Genomic DNA, 22,411 nt, shown 5'->3' with positions numbered 1-22,411 from the left:
GTGCATTATGGACACAGGCAATGAACTTGCAAAATACCAGTGGCAGAATACACTTTTGCTGGTTCTTGATCGAGTGGGGGGAGAGAGAGAAACTGGAAGCCAGCAAGATGCCAGTGGCTCAGAGCTGCAGAACAGATGTGAAGGGGAGACGGATTGCGCTCCAGATGTTGGTCTACAACTTTTTGTCCTCCCAAATGCTTGCCAGGCTACCTAAATTTTATGGGAACTGGAGTCCAGAATCCCTGGAGGGCCACACACATTCCCCCAGCCTTAAGAGAGAAGATCAGATTGGGGAAAGAGGTGCAGTATCGGGAGAGGTAAAAGCAGTGTTAAAATACACCTCAGAAAAGACGTGGACGTGGTGGCGCTGTGGGCTAAACCAGTGGTTCTTAACCTTTTTGAAAGAAACGCCCCCTTGAGCCATTGAGGAAGTTATCATCGCCCCCCTCCCCACGGTGATGATATCCTTTTATTTATTTATTTATTTATTTATTTATTTATTTATTTATTTATTTATTTATTTATTTATTTATTTATTTATTTATTTATTTATGACACTTAAATCCAATGACCCCTGAAAACAAAATTCAATTCCAAGAAAATGAAATGCCCCAAAAAAGTAACATTTAATGATTTAGTTGCAAGCGAATTTTAAGATGCAAAAAGAAATATTAAAAAGGGCGTAAAAACAAACTGCAATGCAGGAACTAAAACTTTCAAGAGAAAAACTCTGAAACAAAATTAAGATTGGAGGAAAATAAATATTCATGCACACTGTAAAAAGGCTGTAGCCATCTTCACAGGTTTGGCTTGCTCCAGCGCCCCCCTACCGCCCCCCTTCTGCTCCAGCGCCCCCACACTGCCCCTTTTCGTTCTACTGCCCCCCTGAAAAATGAAATCGCCCCCTGGGGGGCATTATCGCCCACGTTAAGAACCACTGGGCTAAACCGCAGAAGCCTGTGCTGCAGGGTCAGAAGACCAACAGTCATAAGATCGAATCCACACGACGGAGTGAACGCCCGTCCCTTGTCCCAGCTCCCGCCAACCTAGCGGTTCGAAAGCATGCAAAATGCAAGTAGATAAATAGGGACCACCTCGGTGGGAAGGTAACAGTGTTCCGTGTCTAAGTCGCACTGGCCATGTGACCACGGAAGATTGTCTTCGGACAAAAATGCTGGCTCTATGGCTTGGAAACGGGGATGAGCACTGTCCCCTAGAGTCGAACACGACTGGACAAAAATTGTCAAGGGGAACCTTTACCTTTACAGAAAACAGGAACATTGCCTCGAAAGTCCATCTCTTCCCGTCCTACCTGAAAGAAAGTTGTGGCAAGCAGATGGTTTGTGTGTGTTTGCTGAAAGTTCTTTTGGATCTACTAGTAGATTTCTGGATCCTTCGCTGTTGGTCAGCATGGATTCCTGACCCTCCGTTATTTAACCATATCAGCCAAAAACTCCCAAGTCCTTTCTGCTAATAGCATGTATTTCCCACAACAGATACATGGATTATCCTGGTATAAGTTTTCAATCAGAGCCTGGAAATATTGCTTGTTTAGTTGTACAGTACAATGTTTAGACTCCGCAGTCAAATTCAAGGACATGGAACTGAAAAATAAGAATTCAAAGCTACGGGCAATGAGTGTATGTGGAGGGTGTATGTGTTATAATTTCATTTGTGAAATGTCATACATCGGATGAAGGAGAAAGCGCTTATTCAATATGCAAAGAAAGTGTAAAAATGTGCAGTCAAGTATAAATGCTGTTTAGTTTTGGTTAATGTACAGTGAGCCTAAAGCAGTTCGGTAAATAAAGAATGTGGTTAAACTACAGTGGTGCCTCTCAAGAAGACTGCCTCGCAGGACGAAAAACCCGCTAGACAATTGGTTTTTGCGATCGCTATGGTGCCTCGCAAGACGATTTTTTCGCAAGACAGTGATTTTTGCGGAACTAATTAAAATTGTTTTGTGAGGCACCACTTGTACAGTACAGCAGCGAAGACTCTGCTTGTCATGACACAATTTTAATCCCAATGAGTTCAGATAGCTGGCTTGGGGTGGATAGCCTTTTGTCCTTCCCAGGTTGGTAAACTGAGTACCCAGCTCACTGCGAGAGAGGGCAATGCGTAGCCTGCATAATGAAACTGTAAACTGCCCGGAGAGTGCTTTATGTGCTATATGGGATTGTATAGAAGATATGTATTTTGCTTTAGCCAAGTATTGCTCCACACATCACATCCAGGTAACCTGGCTCCATTCGTGGTTACTGCTAGGGCAGCACTGTTGAAGTTGAAACAATCACAATAGCAATAAATGCAAACAAAATGTTAAATTGGTTTGAAAATCTGTATGATACTGCGTAGCCCCAGTTCTGCTGTATGGCATGGAACTGTGAACTTGAACACAAGCTACTGCAAAATGTAAAAGAAAGAAAAAAGAGAGAGAGAGAAATGTTAGAAATATGAATTTATTACAGGATGTGACGAATTTTGCGGATGGAGAGGGTGACCAACAAAGAAGTACTAAAACAAATGAAGAAAGATCACGAAATCATTTAGGGTAGAATCCAAAGTAAGGATGAAGATGTCCAACTTTTGTTGGGTTGGAATGAGAAGAAGAAGCTTAAAGAATATTTTTGTTGATGGTGTTAGCTACCTTGACTGCCAATTGTAATGGAAAGGCAGGGTAAGAATCTATTAATTGATTAAGTAAGCGGAACTGAATTTGAGGCGACCTACATATATAATTTTGTCACGAAGCATCTCGTGACAATTACATATATAATTGTCACGAAGAGTCTGACACGACTTAACGACTAAACAACAACATATATATAATTAAGTAATCAGAAGGTCTTGACCAGTCCCTCCAGTATGATCTATTATTGTTTAATTGCAACAACAATAGCAACAATAATGTGCTAATTTGTAATCGATCATGCTACAAAATCAAGAGATGGCTGGTTTCGAACTCACAGCCCAGGAAGCCATCACGTCGTCCGCAATCTGGTTTGTTGGCAATGTGTGAACTCACCTTTGCTGACAAGCTATCCTTGGGTTAGCAGGAGAAGAAGACACGAACCCCGGGGGATTTATGCCAGAGAACACAAACTCCAATTAATTTTCCACAAAAAGATTTTTTTCCCCTCTTAAATACGTAGTTTCATCTGATCGCCTGAAGGCAGGCAAGGGGCTTTAATGTTTCGGATTTAGCACTTTAGTAGTTAAAGCAAGGAAGCCTCGGGTTCCTAGAGCGGCAGGGAGGGAAGGAGGGCCCGCCCCCTTTCCCCTCTCCGCCCCGCCCACTCGCTCCTCCCCCGCCCAGCTGGAGGAGAAAAAAAATGCAAAGTGGCCGCGTGCGTTTCCTCTCCTGCTTTGGCGAGAGATGCTGGAAGGAAAGGACCGGATTTTGGGGGGACGCTGAGGTTGCAAGGCGAGAAAGAGCTTGAGCTTCACCCAAAGCTTGCCCAAAAATAGGTAAAGGAGAAGGGAGCAAAAAAAAGAAAAAAATGATGGGCCTCCCTGGTATTTGTTGGACTACAACTCCCATCATTCCTCAGCTCTGGGGCTGATGGGGTCTGGAGTCCAAAAAGGCTCTCCTCTCTACGGAGGGTTCCCCAAGTTCCTGGGGATGAAGAGAGGTGTCGGCACGACATTGGTCGGCCAGCCTGCTCGAGCCCCCAACAAGGAGATGCGTTAATTTGGGGTTTTTTTCATTGAAAAGGGTCCAAGGTGGGGGGGGGATTAATGGAGGTTCCCCCATCCCTTTATATATATTTTGGGGGTGCTGGGGAGGGCGGTGAGGTGTCCTTCATTGCTTTTTTTGTGATGAACTAGGCCAGGAGATGAGAAAATTATTTTTTTTGAAGTACTGGAGCTTTCATGGCGATTGGGGGATTTTGGGTTTTGTAGTCCAAAAAAAGGAGCTGTTCCCTCCATTACCTATGCACTCGAAGAGGGCAGATGGGTCTCTGCTGGACTGCAACTCCCAAGAAGCCCCAATTTAACTAGCACACTGTCTGTATGCTGGAAAGATGGGTTAATGTTAATTGCGCCTGATATTGTGGGCAATAATCCATAAGAACTCATGCTGAAATACATTAATTAACCTCTAAGATGCCTGGGATGGTTTTTGTTTTTATGAAGCTAACTCCGCTTTCCATCTGGAAGTTGTTTATCCCTGGTGGCTTCTTCTACAGCCCTACCAGCTGTGGGGAGATTACCCCACTTTTTAAATTACTTTTTCTTTCTCTCTCTGCTCAGCCATCCATCCACTCACTCACATGTCTATCTTCTTTGTTATCCCTGTAATCTTTATTTGTAATGCTTGTTAGTGCTAGCTTATAGAAGAGGGTTTTTTTATTTAAAAAAATCCAGCTTCAAAACCTGTTCCTCTAACCTTTCCTCATGTCATAGTTACTTTCTAAAGCCTCAATAAAATCGCAGATTGTGTTCCTGGATGAGTCTCTGGCCTTTACATTTTGAAATAAGTTACTAGTCCTTATGGATCTAGGCGTGAAAGTATGAGGAGGAACCTTTGGGGACCTGTTTACGCTGTGGCCCTATTTAAAGGACTGGAAAAGGAGCATTTGCAGGCAGAAAACAAAAATCAGAAAGGACATTCTTTATTTCCAAGCTGGAAATCTTGGGTGCTCCGCTTGTTGATGGTCTGTTACTCCATGGCCCATCATCCATCATCATTGGTGGGCACTGAAGATCAGCAACATCAGCAGGGTTGCAGGTTCTCCAGTCCTGTTCTGTGTTGATCCCGAAACCAATTGGACAGTATCGGGACCCTTAGTAATGTTAAGCATCTGGAAATGCGTGAAAAACAAGCTAAATACAGTGGTGCCCCGCATAGCGAGATTAATCTGTTCCGGATTAACCCTCGCTATGCGGAATCGTCGCTAAACGGGTAGGGGAAACATATTGAAACGCATTAAACTTAGTTTAATGCGTTCCAATACCTTGCTTACTTACCCGTTCAGCGAGGATTCCCCTTGCCGGCAGCCATTTTCGCGCCCTCGCTAAGCGAGGGCAGGGCGCGAAAACGGCTGCCGGCAACCATTTCCGGGCTTCCGGCGGCCATTTTGGAACCGCCGATCAGCTGTTCGGCGGCTCCAAAATGGCCGCCGCAATACCCGATCTTCGCAATGCGGGTTTTCCCCATTGCGAAGATCGGGTATGTTTCCGTATAGCGATCCCGAAAAAGGGATCGCTATACGGAAACATCGCTATACGGTGCACTCGCTAAGCGAGGCACCACTGTAATGCTACTAGGGAGGCAAAGTAGGGAAGGAACAGCAGTTGTATTAAATATATATGTATCATGGTCAGTGACTTAGGTATCTGGCTGCAGAGACTGGAGGTTGGGAGTTCGATTCCCCGCCTGCAAAGTAGAGCCAGCCTGGGTAGCCTTGGGCAAACTGCACAGTCCCAGGGCTCCCCCTAGAGGAAGGGAACGGTAAACTACTTCTGAGTATTCTCTACCTGGAATACCCTGAAAAAGGGTCATCATCAGGACTGACGTGATGACACGCAATTGTTATTAAACAGCATAGTAAACTGATTTCAGTATGGTTGCATTAGCCCTCGGGCCTTTTTTGTACAAAATGTGGATCACTGGTGTGTAGAATATTAATTTTTGGGTTACATACGCTCTTAAAAAATTACAGTACTTGGACTTTATACAGATGCCATCACTGCCTTAGGCCCAAGTGAGTGGGGAGAAATCTGAGCGCAAACCCTCTGAGCTTTATTAGGTTTAATCCACAAATGCTGTCTCGGCCGGGGCCAGGGGTTGAAGGAAACACGTGGGAATGATCCAGTTCCTTACCTAAGGCTGTTTTTGTTTTTCCATCAAAAATGTATTGTATTTATTTATTTATTTATTTGATTTGATTTATATCCCGCCCATCTGGTAAGTCGGTACCACTCTGAGCGGCTAACACAAAAATATACAATTATAATAACATAAATCCAAACTATCAATTAACAGAACATAGTAAATCCTACCTGCGGGTGTATTTAAGAAAAAAGATTAAATGGGCCCTCTCTGGGGCCCGTTCACACAGAGGTTGGCAACCCACCGGGATCCATAGGCCTGAAGGTGCCCCAAAAGGTAGTGACAGGCTTTTTTTTAACCATTCACAGGGGGCAGAATGGCGTCAAGCAGATGTTGTAGATCATCGGCTGTTTGCTCTGAAGCAGCTTCCCTGCAGCTGGCTCAGGTAAGGAGAAGGTCCTTGAGGGGAATTCCCTCTTTGGTCCAGAAGGAGAAGCCGTCCTGGTGTCAGGATTGGGCTGGGTCTCCAGGGAGATCTGGCTTCAGGTCTGTGCTCAGAAAATAGATTTGGTGGCCTGAGCAAGTCTTGCTCTCTCTCTCTCTCTCTCAGCTTGCCCCCACCCCCCACAAGGCTGTCATGAAGCTGGAATAAAGAAGAAGAGGCAAGCCAGTTTTATGTTGCCTTGAGAGCGACGGAAGAAAGGCAGAAGACACACATGACTAACTGAAAGATTCAAATTAAATATTGTAGGGAGGAGCTGCAAAAAAACAGGCTGCAGAAGGCTATAGCTGTGTGGAGGGAGAGAAGTAGGGGAGTCTTAACACTTGGCCAGATGTGGTTTATTTGTGAGGTCCGCAGTCAAATTCAACCCGAAGTTTCCTTCAGTCTAGGGGAGGCCTTTCTCTCGGTCCAACCACCCTACCAGGTGCATTTGGGAGGGACACGGGTCTGTTGCTGCCCCGAGACTCTGGAACTCCCTCCCACTAGAAGCCAGGCTGACCCCATCTTTGCGGTCCTTCCACAGGCAGGCCAAGACCTTTCTCTTCAGGCAGGCTTTTCCTGAAAGCAGTGGTTCCTTATCTTGGCTCCCCAGATGTTCTTGGACTACAACTCCCAGAAATCCTGGCCAGCACGTGAGTGATAGAGGCTTCTGGGAGTTGCAGTCCAAAACTCCTGAGTAACCCAAGGTTAAGAACCAGTGGTCTAGGACACTGGTTCTTAACCTTGGGTTACTCAGGAGTTTTGGACTGCAACTCCCAGAAGCCTTCACCACCAGCTGTCCTGACTGGGGTTTCTGGGAGTTGCAGTTCAAAAGCATCCGAGTAACAAAGGTTAAGAACCACTGGTCTAGGAGACAATAAATGGGAGGGTTTATATTTTCTTGCTTCTAAATCTGTTTTTTGTAATGACTTTACCTCACATTTTTAATATCATGTTATTCATTCTTTTGCATTGGAATCATTTACTGTTTCTAGCTTTTAATATTAGGTTTCTAATTATATGAACTGCCTTTTTTTAGCAGAAAGGCTGGATAAACGTATTTTAAATGAATAAATAACATAAAATCTCTGTCTGTGGTTTAAGTGGAAACATCACAACTACAAAATCACATCTTCCTAATATTTTGGACTTTCCTGCTTCTTCTCACCCCATGCTACACACATGATTAAAGTTGTTATCACAGATCTTGTGCTTTTATAGATGAGTTGATGGGGAGCATGAGAATGTGAACAGAGAGGGGTTCGGAGAGGTTCTCGATGTCCTTCCGGTGGGCTTGCTAGAGGTGTAGAGCTCATCACGGTGTGAACAGACTACAATCTTGGATGTACCTTGATTTGACCCACTCTGGGGGTCTTCTGTCCTCTTCTGGCCCTGGGAACGACACTCTGAATGTTGTTTCTGGTTTCAGGGACCAGTCACGTTCGAAGAAGTGGCCGTGTATTTCACCGACGAGGAGTGGGCCCGGCTGGATCCGGGCCAAAGAAGTTTGTATGCGGAAGTGATGTTTGACAACTATAAGACGGTAACCTGGCTGGGTAAGAAGCCCCTTGGCCCTCATTTGAGGGTATGCTTTTCTGCTGCTGATGTTGAGGGCGCAAACCACCCACAAAATGTTTTGCATGAAAATGGGGATAAATACTGGTTCTGGGGGAAAATCCACTTTTCTTCCAGCTAATCGGGGGGGGGGGGGATTGCAGCTCAGCTCAGAAGGAAGAAGAAAGCCAGACGGAGCGACAGATAATATGACAGGCCTTCTTGTTCAAAAACTGCTGGGATTTTGACCTAATGAGCCTGGACTTGTCCACTTTCAGAAAGCGCCTTGAGTGCGAAGCCCCATCTTATCTCCTGGCTGGAAGAAAGAGAAAAAGACAGCTTTCTCCAGAGTGCAGCAGAAAAAGAGAGACTATCAGGTACCGCGTTTCCCCGAAAAGAACACAAGGTCTTATATTAATTTTTGCTCCAAAAAAACACGTTAGGGCTTATTTTCAGGGGATTTTTTATTTTATTTATTTACAACAATCTACATTTATTCAAATACAATCCTGTCATCTTCTTCTGGTTGCTGCACAACGGTGGAGGGAGGGGGTTTCCCTTAACTGGGGCTTATTTTTGGGAGTAGGGCTTCTATTACGAGCATCCTGAAAAATCCTACTAGGGCTTATTTTCAGGTTAGGTCTTATTTTCAGGGAAACAGGGTAGATGCTGGGATGTCTCGATGCTTAAATGTAAGGCTGGAACCGGTTTCCATTTCAGCTTGTGTTCATACAGAAAAAAAAAAGTTTCGTAATCTCTTGGCTCTAACGTCTTTTGGCGTCCCATTATGCGTTCGAGGGAGCGAATGCTTATGAGGAAAATCCCGTCCCGAAAAGAACGGGGCAGTGGTCGCCCAAGGTCTCCTTCTGCCTGCGGCGAGAGAAGAAGGGCGGCTGCCACTTTTCCCCACTTCCGTTTCTCCTTGGGTGCATGTCGGGGGGGGGGGGAGGCTCTGTCAAGAAGAATGACAGCTGCACAAAGTGATTTGAAGCGGGGGTCCTGTCTTCAGGCTAGGCTTTGTGGTTTTGCTGACTTGAGAGATTTTTTTTTAAATTACCCCTCGGGAATTCCACTGCAAGAAGGCCTGGTTCTGAGGGACACCCCCCAGGCCCAAAACCTTGGTTGGGAAGCACCATGCAAGCTAGACTGGTGCTTCCCAACCTTGGGTCTCCGGAGGTTTTCGGACTGCAACTGCCAGAAATCCTGGCCAGCAAAGCCAACAGTGAGGGCTTCTGGGAGTTTGTGGTCCAGTAACATCTGGGGAGACATGTTTGGGAAACCCACTGACTGAGACATACAGGCCACACACCCTGTTTGCCTGCGCTCTGTGCAGAGTTCTTCCTCCCCGACTTGTGCACAGCTGGTTCTGGGGAGAATCGTTTCATTTTGGGGGTGAAGGATCTGGGGTATGTTGAGCCCAGAGAACAAATGCTACCATCCAGGCAAATTTTGCTGCGAGACCAAAATCAAGAGCTGGGTGGGGCTTGGTTTCTCCTGGAACATTTCTGTGGGTTTTTTTTTTCTCCTTGGCCAAAACGGCCGCTGTTTTTTTCTGTCCTGCACCATGTCCCGCTTTGGAAAGAAAAGGCCCCTCATTTCCCGGGCTGCCCTTGGAGAGTAACGCTGGGGGGAAATCTCCCCTCCTTTGGGGGTGGGCAGGAGCGTCACTGGTCCCCAGACAGGCTTCCCTCCTTAAGGCTGGTGCTCATTCTTGTCCGATGAGCCAGGAGCCAGGATGGGGGCCGAAGCCAAAAGATGTCTCTCTTTTGAGACCAGGTTGTGATCCTCCTTCTGTGTCCCTCTGTTGACAAGTCCTCCTCCATTTCCCCCTTTTTTGTTGTTGTTGTTGTTGTTGTTTTGTTGTTATTGTTATTGTTATTGTTGTTATTGTTGTTATTGTTGTTATTGTTGTTGTTGTTGTTGTTGTTATTGTTGTTGTTGTTATTATTATTATTATTATTATTATTATTATTATTATTATTATTATTATTATTATTATTATTATTATTATTATTATTATTAAAGTGGGATGTTCTAACACTGTATTCTTTCACCTTCCGGCTTTCTCTCCGTGGCCCCTAGCGAAAGCCAATGGGACGGTTGGTAAGATCGCTTGGGAGGATTATTTTCATCTGGAAAGCTCCTCCTCAGAAGAAGAGGAAGAGGAAAATGAGGAAGAAGAAGGCGTTGGTGCTGAGTTCCCACCAAAAAGTGTTCCGGAAAACATTCCCTTTCTGTGGGACAACAGGGAGCGTGAGTCCTGCTTGCAGAGGCATCGTGGGAAAGGGGAACGAGAAGAGGGTGGCAGGAGCACCAGAGAGATTGGTCCACCGCCACCCTTCATGCCAGGCTGTTTTCTCCTCCACTGGATTTGTTGCTGAAAGGGAGGGGAAAAAAAGCCTTCCCTCTAAAATTTGCCAAAAAACAAAATGATCCCAAAACAAAAAAAGGCACTCCTACTTTGAAATCCATTCTGGCTTTTTTTTTTTTTGATCCCTGTGCATCCAGAAGCATGTTTTGGCTTCTAGAGAGATCAAATGAACCTTGTTTTAACACAAAAGTCCTTGTTTAGGAGGGGGAAAAAAGTACTGCTGTATACAGTAGGAGCCCAGTATCCATGGGGACTTGCTTCCAAGCTGCCCCCAGCCCCCCATAGATGCTGAAAACCTTGGATAAAAGCAGATCCTTTATATAGCACGGTCTCTAGCTCCCTCTAGTGGGGGATTTTGGTAATTACATCATGGAAATATATACAGTCGTGCCCCGCTTAATGATTACCCCGCATTACGATGAATTTGCTTCACGACGATGTTTTTGCGATCGCAAAACGATGTTTTAAATGTTTTTTTTTTCGCTTTGCAAAGATCAGTTCCCTGCTTCGGGAACTGATTCTTCGCATTACGACGATCAAAACAGCTGATCGTCGGGTTTTCAAAATGGCCACCGGGTGCTCAAAATGGCTCCCCGCTGTGCTTAGGGACGGATTCCTCGCTATACAGGCACTGAAAATGGCTGCCGTATGGAGGATCTTCGCTGGACGGTGAGTTTTTAGCCCATTGGAATGCATTAACCAGGTTTTAATGCATTTCATTTGGTTTTTTATTTTCGCTTTATGTCGTTTTCGCTCTACAGCGTTTTCGCTGGAACGAATTAACGTCGTTAAGCGAGGCACCACTGTACGTATATTTTTTAATTTAATATTTTCGGAACTCGGATACTTGAAACCATGGGCCCGTCCCTTCAAATACGGGGGGTGTGGGTGTCCAACTGTAATGGAATTTGGATCGCACGGAGGAACAGCCTCTGCTGGGTTACAGAGACTAGCATTATGGCTTCCCAACTGCTAAAGGTTTTCCTCCTGGCCTGTTGATGTTAGTCTGTAGTCTTTTGCTTGCACTTTGCCAAGAGTGGAAAAGAAAAGTACTATGTTGGTTTCTTTATTGCAGTGGGAGAGGACAGTTCTCAGCTATTTAAATACCCTTCTTTCAACTTCCAAACCCTCTCCTTGCCGAAGACAGAACCCCGTTCGCTTCTCCTCCTACTGAAATTCTACATCCAAGCCCTCCTTTCCGTCCTGCATTCCACCATGAGCATGTTCGAGGCGTATCTGTCGGGTCTCCGGCGCCAACGGAAGAGGAGGGAGCTGATCAGCCTGGCTTTCCGAGAACAGTTCTTGAGGCTCCGTCGGGCCAGCCGCCTGCTAGAGAAACGGAGGAACCGGCGCCGAGCCGTCCTCCTTGGGGTGTTGGACAATGGGCCCCTGCCTCGCCGCTGGTGGGTGTCCCCCGCCACGGGCCCCAATTGGTGGGAAACATTCACCCTCGAAACCACCGAGGACGAGAAGTGGATCGAGCATTTCCGCATGAGCCGAGGCACCCTCTTTGAAATCGCCGACGTCCTCCAGCCCAAGCTGGCCCGACAAAGGACCATCATGCGGGAGGCCATCTCTGTGGAGAAGCGCGTGGCCATAGCGGTCTGGTGGCTGTCCAATCTGGAGTGCTACCGGGTGGTGGCCACCCAGTTCGGCATCGGGAGGTCCACCGTGGGAGAGATTGTTCTGGAAGTCTGCTTTGCAATTGAGCGCCTCTTGGGCCCCCAGGCCGTCTGCTTGGGGGACTACAAGGAGGTACATTTTAAGGATTTAAATTTTTTAAACCTAGCAATGACCATTACGTGTATAAGATGCCCCCCACTTTTCCAATCTAAAATTAAGAAATCTAAGTGGAGCTTAGCAAGTGTAGGGGGAAAGGGATCAAAGCGCTGCCGGATCGCTTTGATACTTGCTTTCCACTCCATTTGTAGTCTAAAAATTTTAGACAAAAGTATAGTCTTATACACAGAAAAATACGGTAACAGGCATTCTATTACGTATAGGTTATTTTGCCATGTTCTCTTCTTTTCATAGGAAAAGTCAAAAAAGAGTTTTTAAACTAAAATGTTTGTCAGGTTATTGTTTTTTGTTTTTAAACAAATGGGTATTTTTAGCCAATTCTGTTCGTTTTGAAAGTTTTAAATGTTTTTATTCACTTAATATATTTTCAATTATTACTATAGTGTTGTTGTTTTTAATATATGATTTATTGTGTTTTTATTTTACTGGGTTTAATGTTTTGAGCTGCCTTGGGTCCCCTCATTGAGCAAAGGGCAGCCGAACAAATGACACTGAACAAACAAATAAATAAGTAAATACAGTAGGACCCCCATATTGGTTTTAAGCCCCCTTGGGGATGCTGAAAACGGCCAATAATAGTGAATGCTATACAATACATAGTATGGTAAAAAAAAATATTACCAGAACTGGCCACTAGAGGGAACCAGAGACAATGCTATTTATTTTCAACAGCGAGCATACTTAGCATGGTCTCCAGCTCCCTCTAGTAGCCAGTTCTGGTAATACATGGCAAAAATATGTATATATTTCTAGTTTTTTCTAGATATTTTTCATATTCTTAAGATTTTCAGATTGCGGGTACTGATCCCATGAATACGGGGGTCCTGTTGTAAATGCATGCATCTGTGATGAGCTGCATAAGTAACTTCTGTCCTAAATTAAGAAACCACTGCAGACGTGATTAATGAATTACATACCAAGTTGGATGATTCAGTGTCTACAGTGATTTCTTGATTTGGAGTCATTGGCCTCCACATGTTATTTCATTTCTGTAGCTACGCAAGAGGATTTGGGCCAGTTCAATCCCATCATTGTTTTTTGTGTCAAATTAAAACATTCTTTCTCCTCCAGACAGACATTTAAAATAAATATTTCACATTTGCAAGTTCAGATGGGTTTTTATAATTGATTTGGGGAAAATATTTGTTTGGTGATTGAAGAGTTTTTATATTTTTTATTTATTTTATTTATTTATTTTATTTATATCCCGCCTATCTAGTCATTTTGACCACTCTAGGTGGCTAACAACATAAAGGATAACAGGTTCAAGAAAAATTTATAACAATTATAAATTTATAAATTTTAATTTATAAATTATAAATTTATATATATATAAATTTATATAATAAATTATAAATTTATAAATTATAAATCAAATTATACCTTTGTATTTATTATTATAAATTTATATGAGCCAAAATCCTGTTGTGTAATTATGCCAGCATAATGCTACCAGTGTCCCTTTTGGAAAGGGACACTGGTAGCGTCGAGATAAGATATCTGTTGTGCGCCGGATAGAAGTAAATTATGCTGATGTAGCTACAGAAGAGAACTTTGGCCATTGTATTTACCTTTTGAACATGCGTATTTCTCAAAATAGTTGCTAATGAAGGTGGCTTTTGTTGTTACCGTGCCCTCAGGTCGCGCCTCCAGCTCATGGCGACGCTAGGAATGAGCCACCTCCAAAATGTCCTTTCCTCAGCTGCCCTGCCCAGCTCTTGTAAACTCAAGCCTGTGGGCTCCTTTAGGGTATCCATCTTGTATTTTGCCTTCCTCTTTTCCTGTTGCCATCAACCTTTCCCAGCATTCTTGTCTTTTCCAGAGAATTCTTCCTTCTCAAGATATGCCCCAAATAGAACCAACAACATTTTTGCCTCCAGAGAGAATTCAGGCTTGCTATAAATTAAAAAAAAAAAAGTGAAGTAAATGAATTACATTTTACCACCGTGTTGCATTTTATAAAGTAGCTAGTGCTTGGTCAAATGTATTTTTTCTTCTATTTAAAAAATCGTTACTATTTTCATACCAACATGAAGCCTCAGTCAACTTTTGAGGGATTTGGTTTTTTTTTTTTTCATTTTTTATTTTAACTATAACATAAACATAAAATACATAAACCAAAATACATATTTATTTATTTATTTATTTATTCATTCATTCATTCATTTATTTATTTATTTAACTTATATGCCGCCCACTCTACCCAAAGGTCTCTGGGCGGCTTACAACAATTAAAATTCCATTAAAATGCAACAAAAGATTAAATGATTAAAAAACAATTAAAATTGGCATCAGGACCCACAGTTGATGTTATTTCAATTAAAAGCCTTCTGGAACAGGAAGGTTTTGACCTGGCGCCGAAATGTCATCAATGTCGGCACCAGACAAATTTAACTGTGTTCCCCAACCACCATATTTGGGACCTCTTGCAATAATCATCTTCTTCCTTGCATCTATATTCGTCTTCTCCTTTTATTGTCTTCTTCTCCAGAATTGCATTGATTCTTCATTTAGACCTTTCACTTTTCCTCCTGATAACACATATTTGGGATATGTGTATAACAATGTGTTCAATGGGTTGTTTTCACCAAATCCATTCTGGCTTCTCCCTTTCAGATCATGAACGGTTTCAAGGCGATGGGTTTCCCTAATTGTGTTGGCGTCCTGGACAGGACTCATGTGCCTTACGTTGCCCCGACAGGACAGGCCGAGGAATCCGTCAACCGCAAGAAATGCTACTCTATTCTGCTTCAGGGCACGACAGACCACACGGGCCGGTTTATTAACGTGGAAGTCAAGAAGAACGTGGAAAACATCTTCTCCAGGTCCACCTTATGCCAGGCCATGGACGCGGGAACGTTCGTTCCGGGCCATCCTACGATCACCCTGGGCGGGGTGGAGGTCCCGCCGCTTGTCCTGGCCGACAGCACCTACCCGATGCGGAAATGGCTCTTGACCCCCTACGAGGAGGAACTGGAGGAGAGAGAGAAAGTATACAACCAGGCGTTCTACCGCTGCCACAGCGTGGTGGGGCGGGCCCTCGGCCGCTTGAAAGGCAGGTGGCAGCGCCTGACAGCCCGGCTGCCGGTGGCGGAGGATAACGTGGTGGCGGTGGTCACGGCCTGTGCCGTGCTGCACAATATTTGCGAGCTCAAGGGACACGCAGTCCAGGAAGGCCTGGAGGCGTCCGACAGCATCATGCTGCCCGAATACGACGAGGAGCCATGTCCGTACAGCCTTCGAGACGTCAGGAAAGGGGAGCGTGTTCGCGAGGCGATCACGGATTTTCTGACTGAGAACCACCGCAGTTGACTGGGACTCTTCCTGTCGTTTAGATTTCTGTGCATACGCGTTCTTTTCAATAAAAATTACTTGATAGGCTTTGTTACTGATGCGTTTCGTGAAGGCCAACACACACACACACAATGGCCAAAATTAGATATATATTTTTTCTACTGGTTGGAACTCTTTTCTTGCCAAGTCTTGTCAAATTGTTGATATGTGCTGTCCAGTCCTCTTTGACATATGTTGATCCTGTGTAGAAGAGATCTCCAAAATGTCCTCTCCTGAACAGCTCAGGTCTTGTAAACTCAAGCCTGTGGCTTCCTTTAAGGAGCCTGTCCATCTCGTATTTGGTTTTCTTCTTTTCCTGCTGCCTTCAGCCTTTCCCAGCATCATGGTCTTTTCTAGCGAATCTTGACTTCTCACAATGGGCCCAAAGTTTCATCATTTGTGCCTTCGTTAGCAGACACTAAATAACCAAGAATAGATTTTGGCCCATGGGCTCCCAACACAAGAAGCCTTTGCGAGTCGGGAAAAATATTCTCCTTTTCATTCATACAACCTATACCAGAATAGGATTGATCAAACTTTCCTTTGTTCTGCTCGATTCGTAGCTTTGTGAGGGGAAATGGCTGCAAGCAATAGTAGAGACCTGTGCAATAGAAGTCTTTAGCAGTGGTGTAAGTACATAAGAGGAGCTATGCAAGATCGGACTAAAGGTCCATTTGAGTCCAACACTGCATTCCAAAAAATAGCCGGCCAGTTGCCTATAGGAAGCCCACCTGTCTCTTATTCCTCAGCAAACATTAAATGTTTATATTTTTAAATTGCCCCATTGTAGTGAACAAGCTCTCTCCGGGTGGTGTGCAAACAGCTAGGATATAATATAAACAACAGGAACACAACCAGCAATTAAACAAATTACTAATCGACAGAATATAATAAATAAATAAAAAGTTACATAATTAAATGAAGACAATTAAATTAAAACTGACCCCAGTCTGTTCAGGACATGACCTTTTAGAGACCGTTCTTTCATAAGGTTGCCACAAGTCACAAGCAACTTAATGGCAAGCAACCCTGACAGAGTGAGATTTACTTCTGAGTAGAAATTTGCAACATTTAAATATATTGATCCCGAAGAAGGGAAGGGGAAACCACCTCTGAGTACGTAGTCTCTACAACTGGAAAACCCTGAAAAGGGTCACCATCAGAAGCCTTCACCGTTAGCTATGCTGGACAGGAATTATGGGAGTTGTAGTCCAAAAACAATCTAGTGACCCAAGGTTGGGAACGATTGCTTCCGAAGAGACCTAAAGAACACGTGTATGGGGGGGAGGGTTTCTACTCTGGTCCCCTTTTAGGGTTAACTGGACCAGCGAGTGTCATTTCCTAGAAAGGCAGAAAACGGGAGGAAATAGAGGAGCCAAAGGGGGCATCGGACCTTTTCCTGTCCGCCACCTTTTTTCTCCCGTCCTGGAAACAGAAACCGGTGTTAAGTGACCCTTGGCTTGTTTGAAAGGATCTGCCAGAAATACAGTGGATGCAAACTTCGTGCATTGGGGAGTTGGTGTGAAAGAGTTCCCGGGTGTGTGTGTGTGTGTGTGTGTCTTTTCTCCCTTCCATCATCTACAGAAGCCTTAGTCAAAGGCAGGAGAGGAGTTTCTCCTGGATCAGATCCGAGAGCCCTCTGGCATCTAGTTTCCAACAGTGGGCCGTCAAAATAATGTCATTGCAGCTCTTAAAGGGCGACCCTTTCTTTACACCAGGAGAAAGGCAGGATATTAATCAAAATGGAATGTATAAGCTTATTCATTTTCATCTGGCATAAGCATTCATGGACCACAGCATACTTCATCCTGGTCAATACTGAGCTAACCAGCCAGTATGATGCGCTAGAATAGACCCCATGACCACCACACACAAAAATGAATTTTTTTAAAAAAAAACGTTAATTTTGTCTGGTGGGTGCTTATCAGAAATTAACGTTTTTTTAAAAAAAAATCTTTGATTTTTGTGGGTGGTGGTCGTGGGGTCTATCCTAGTCCATCATGCTGGCTGGCTAGCTCATTGGTTGAGGTCTCTGGTTGCAGGTTGAGAGTTAAATCCCCCCCCCTTTCTCCAGAGAGAAGAGCCAGCCTGGGTGGCCTTGGGCCGGCTGCACAATCCCAGAAATACCCCCAAGAAGAAAGGAAGGGAAAAACCACTTCTGAGTATTCCCTACCTGGAAAACTCTAGAAAGGGTTGGCATGAGTCAGAATTAATTGGATGACACAGGATTAAAAAAATTAAGGTATTTTCCGCATTTGACTGCATAGCTCTCCTTATTTTATTTTTTTAAATAAAAAAAATCCAACTCTGTGGGGATTTTGTAGTCTAAAGTTCCATCTTGTGGCTATTAAGGGATACATCACTGGTGTTTAGCATAATCAAGCTATTGTAGTATAATCATCCCATTGTTATGTGATTCTCTCTCTGCGCAGGCGTGGAATGCCTTAAGACTGATAACCACACGACGCCTCTATGGCCAAATTCTTATCATATGCTAATTTTGCTTGTTTTGCGTGCTTAATAAAAACGTCTGGGGGGAAGAAGGTAGCCATCTTAATCTTCTTCTTCTTCTCTACCGGTACCTGAATACTAACAAGATAAAGTCTGCAGTGTCTTCATTTATCAGAGCTCTCCCTGGTTTTCATGCAACTGCTGCTTGGCTGGCTTCCAAGCAGGGTTCCCTGGGGATTTCCCCACATTTTGGTGCAGCCCGTGTGAGGCAAGAAGCACGGGACAAGCTGAGCAACGCAACAGCGCGGCAATTCACACTGCCCTCGCCCTGCAAGGGTTCCAGACGTCACACATCCGCAAGGATCCCGGGTGAGTGTTGAATTTGTCAAGTTAGACACCTAGACTCCTAGCAAACATGGGGAGCTTTGTATCTAATCTTCAGGAAGTACAGGACCTCCACTTCTTATTAAAAAGGAATGGTCACACGACCACACGCACAGAAGTGGAAGATTTAGTTCATACTATTCGGGATGTATGCCCCTGGATCCCCGAAGAAGGGACACTGGACCTCAAGGAATGGTCTAAAATAGGCAGCTGTTTACAGGGACATCCAAGAGTTACAGCAAAAGTGCTTTCTACATGCTGCAAAGTGGGTACTTGCCTTCAAGGCTTGGCACCACCACCAAGGAACATTCTTTTCGATCAAGAATTTGAAAATAATCTGTTCAAACAACTCCCTCAAATTTTGCCTCCCCTTCCTCTCACACCAGCCCCCTCGGTTCCACTGCTGGACTCTCTGTCTCATTCTGCCCAGCCAACCGAGCCTCAGCCTGGGAACACCTCAGCATTGTCTCCCAGTCCTGCCATTCATCAGGCAACTGAGAACAAAATTTCTAACTGTCCTTTAATGGATACAATGGGTGCTGCTTTAGAAACTGCTTATCCTGGCGTTCAGGGAACACAAGCACAGGCACAGGGAGATGCCGCGGCAGTTTCTCATAGTTCTGAACTGCTCCCATATCAAGGCGTCCGCGAACTGCAACTCAGTCTCAAGGACAAACAGACACAGACTCTCCCGGAATCCTCATCTGCCCAACGGCCGGCCCCTAGTGACTGGAGTAGGGGTCTCCTTCCACCAGCAGAAGGACTCATTTGCCTTCAAGGATGGCAAGATTTAGCAACTAAGCAAGCAGAAATTAATGCTGTTGGTTCTGTACGTCAGCCAATTATTATGGGAGAAGGTATATTCGCTTCTGCTGTTCAAGTCCGTCTCATGGACACAGTTCTCAGTCAGCCAAGGTCACATGGGAAATGGGACCCAGGGAAATGGGACCCAGGGCCGCCCCCAGGCCAAGAGAGAATAATAGGGGATCTGCAGGATTCATGTGATGTCACCGGCTGGTATACAAAAGAAGCTTTACAAGCATGCCATGTGTCTTGTGAGAAATCAGAAGGGGAGGAGGAAGAAAATGTAAGGGGGACAGCCCAACAGGAGGCCTGTTTTGAACTGCCACAATGGGTCTATGTTTCTAAAGCTAAATGTGCCGCTATTCCTCAAGGCTACACTGTTCTGGTTTTTACATGCGCTGCTTTTGTTTGTCTCAGCTTGAATGTTGTGCCAGGACTGATAACTCGCATGGCAAACATTCAGGTTTGGGGAAAAATCCTACTCAGCTGGACAGTCAGAGCTGAGAAAGATTGCCCCCCCACCTGGCCAGTAAGAGAGAAAAATGCGTATGGGGTGGGAGGAGGTGAGCCAACTCCTTAAAGCGCTTCCCCCATCACCTTCCAATCTGGAGAAAGCATTGTTACTCTCAAGCCACTTGTAACATCCTGGACACTATGTTCCATGTTCTTCCTAGAACTACAAATTCTATCACACCTTGCATTGCTTAGCAGTTTCCTGAATATCTCAGCGTGATGGGACCTATAATCTCATCCACGGATTCAGTGCAGCCTGCTAGGACATAAAGTCTGTATTGTTTTCTCTGCCTGTGTGAAGTAACAAATTCAAGGTCCACACCTGGCGCAATGCCCAGACTTAGTTCTCTCTTCTTATCAGCGATTCTGGGCGTTCTGCCAAGAGAATGCCATTGTATTCGGACAGTCTAAATGGAGAATCATTTGGCAACCTACACCTTCTGCAAAAAAGGGTTTTTGTGCAGCCCACAGAAAAATCAACAGACTGGACATAAACTTTTGCATCTATACCTTTGAGATATCAATTGGGCACATCAGTTTTGGTATTGTCTACTAATGATCTCTCACAGTTGTTCTCTGCACTCCCTGGTCGTTCTTCACCTGTTATTGTTATTGTGGTAACTCCAGCTGACATCATCCTTATCACTGCATCAATGAAGGCTTCTTACAGCTGATCTCTCAACAACTTCATCTGCAAGCTGTGGATCGCCTACCTACTGAGAGCATTCCTATTTCAAGTCAATTGCAGTTCTCTACACCCCTGACAAGGATAGGATCATAATTGTTGAATGGATGCATTTGCCACACACTCCCTTGAACTTGTACTCCTGTGTTAAAGCAGTTGCAGATTTGTTTTGCCAAGGCATCGTTCCAGATGTTGCCACAATTGTCAGGGACGTATTAACTCTATTTTTTTCTGCAGGGTGATGTTGAACTCTCCAAAAGACAAGCGCCTGCTTTCCTGTATTTTTTATCAATTAACCACTTGTTTTTCCACAGACGCTTTTTTCAGATGGTTTGCCTTTCCAAGGTGTTGTCACGTGGCAGCGTTTGAACTTTTTTCTAATGATGAGTTTAACTTTGTTATAGACACACGTTTATAAGCTTTTTAGGCATTTGCTTTTTTTAATATCTGTCTCCTTCCATAGATAAGGATTTGTTTTCACTGTTTTCCTGACTTTGTTACTTTAAAGCAGAACAGCATTCTGTTCCACTGCCCATATATGTTCCCACCCTCAACTTCCGGGATTTATTACTGAAGGGAATGCTGTTGCTGATTCAGCTTTCAAGCAGAATTCATGTGCTTTAGTCTTTTTTCTGATCCTATTTGCTTCTCATGACATGTTTCATTACTCTGTAAATATGTTTCACAGAATGTTTTCTATCCCAATGACTCAGGCAAGAGACATTGTAGTTGGCACGTGGATGTCACACAAGTGCAGGTTTTTGCCTAAATTACATTTGACTGTGGATACATTTTCTGGGTTTATTTGGCATCTCCTCTTCATGGAGAGACTGCAAGACAAGTTATTCAACATTACATTTGGAACAATTGCTGTAATGGGCCATCCTAGGCCTGAAGACTGGACAATGGACCTGTCTATATATCATCTGCCTTTCAAGAATTTTATGTTCAATGGGGACTCTCATTGAAGCATGAGATTCCTTTTAATTCCACAGGGCAAGCAATTGTGGAAAGAGCACACTTAACGCTTAAATTTCTTTTGCAGAAGCAAACCTCAGGCAGAGGGGTTTCTGGGTCAGATTGTTCCTATGGTTGTTGCAAAAGTTCTGTATACTTTAAATTTTCTGCTTTTTCCTCATTAACAGGGTTCACAACCCAAGTTAAAGTTCATTTCAGGACAGAATGTTTACCACCTGCGTGGTAAGGGATCAGTTCTATTGATCACCTGGGACAAGGATGCTGCAGTCGCACTGGACAAAGGCGCTGTTTGGATCCTGGCAAGATGGTGTGTATCTCTGCCATCCGACTCCTAGGACTGCTTGAACTGTTCTTGGTTCCACGTATTTCTGCTCTGGACAATCAAGGCAATTCTTGGGTGCAACATGCTCAGTATATATTTGATGTTCATGGACAGAATGTTTCTCTTTTATATGAATCATGAGCTCACTGCCTGGTCTTATTGATGATCCAACCTTAATTCTTGCCTCTTTGCAAAGTATTTCAGAACATGGTCAATCTGAACTTCTTTTCCATGCTGTTCCTCCTACTTCTAATATTTCAAAGGTTCAATTTACGCACCACATCTGAGCTTTGTGTTTCTGTTGTATTCATGCAGGGAACTGGAATGCCAAGGTTCCAGGTTTCACTTGATCTGGACAACATTTTAAAAGAATGCCTCCCTTAATCCCAATGGCCTAGAACATTCCACATTGGGATGAAAATATAGTGGGCGCCCAAATCTTATTACAGGTGCGCTCACATTCATATCCAGGCATTATTGCACAAGAACAGGCATAACATTTTGGGTCTGACTTGTCGCCTGGAAGAAAAACAGTTAATGCTACTACAAGAATCATGGTAGATCTGCAGAGTGAAATAGATCAGTTAAAGCAGCTTTCAGTTAAAGCATCGCTAATTGCTTGCACATACTTATACTATGTTTTATTGTAATAGATACTCAAAGTATTATTTGCTTCCATAATTTGCAGCTTTCAATTGAGCCTATATTAGTTGATTTGAGTGATACCATTATTACCAATAATATTAACACTTCCCTATGGGATGGCTTTGCATACTACTAATGCATGGTATTATTTTACTAATAATTTGTATTGTCTTATATACCATTTTATATGATATATTCCTTCATTGATTACTGTTTTCACTAAGTGATATCAAACATCTGTACAATCAATGTCTTTATCTGCTCAGCAATTGTATCAATTCTAATATCATGTGTTCCTTTCTAGAGTAGGT

General features: G+C 44.0%; 1 protein-coding gene across 1 annotated transcript; it reads left to right on the top strand.

Annotated features, from left to right (window-relative positions):
- Window positions 1-1,270: 1,270 nt before the first annotated feature.
- On the top strand, window positions 1,271-17,920 carry LOC110070590 (uncharacterized). The gene is made up of 7 exons (XM_020778272.3): window positions 1,271-3,471; window positions 6,148-6,224; window positions 7,690-7,816; window positions 8,093-8,191; window positions 9,897-10,067; window positions 11,261-11,940; window positions 14,602-17,920. The coding sequence occupies exons 2-7, from the start codon at window positions 6,156-6,158 to the stop codon at window positions 15,295-15,297; spliced, it is 1,842 nt and encodes a 613-aa protein (XP_020633931.3). The 5' UTR covers window positions 1,271-3,471; window positions 6,148-6,155; the 3' UTR covers window positions 15,298-17,920.
- The last annotated feature ends 4,491 nt before the right edge of the window (window positions 17,921-22,411 follow it).

The sequence above is a fragment of the Pogona vitticeps genome, chromosome 2 (assembly GCF_051106095.1).
Source record: "Pogona vitticeps strain Pit_001003342236 chromosome 2, PviZW2.1, whole genome shotgun sequence".
Taxonomy (NCBI): domain Eukaryota; kingdom Metazoa; phylum Chordata; class Lepidosauria; order Squamata; family Agamidae; genus Pogona; species Pogona vitticeps.
Note: the sequence above shows the minus strand (reverse complement) of the source record. Positions and strands in the feature narration are given on the sequence as shown.

Coding starts and splice junctions, on each gene's coding strand:
- LOC110070590 (XM_020778272.3), top strand. CDS start 6,156: ATGGCGTCAAGCAGATGTTGTAGATCATCGGCTGTTTGCTCTGAAGCA. Junction 10,068..11,260: donor TCTGTGGGACAACAGGGAGC/GTGAGTCCTGCT, acceptor TCTTTATTGCAG/TGGGAGAGGACAGTTCTCAG. Junction 11,941..14,601: donor GCTTGGGGGACTACAAGGAG/GTACATTTTAAG, acceptor TCTCCCTTTCAG/ATCATGAACGGTTTCAAGGC.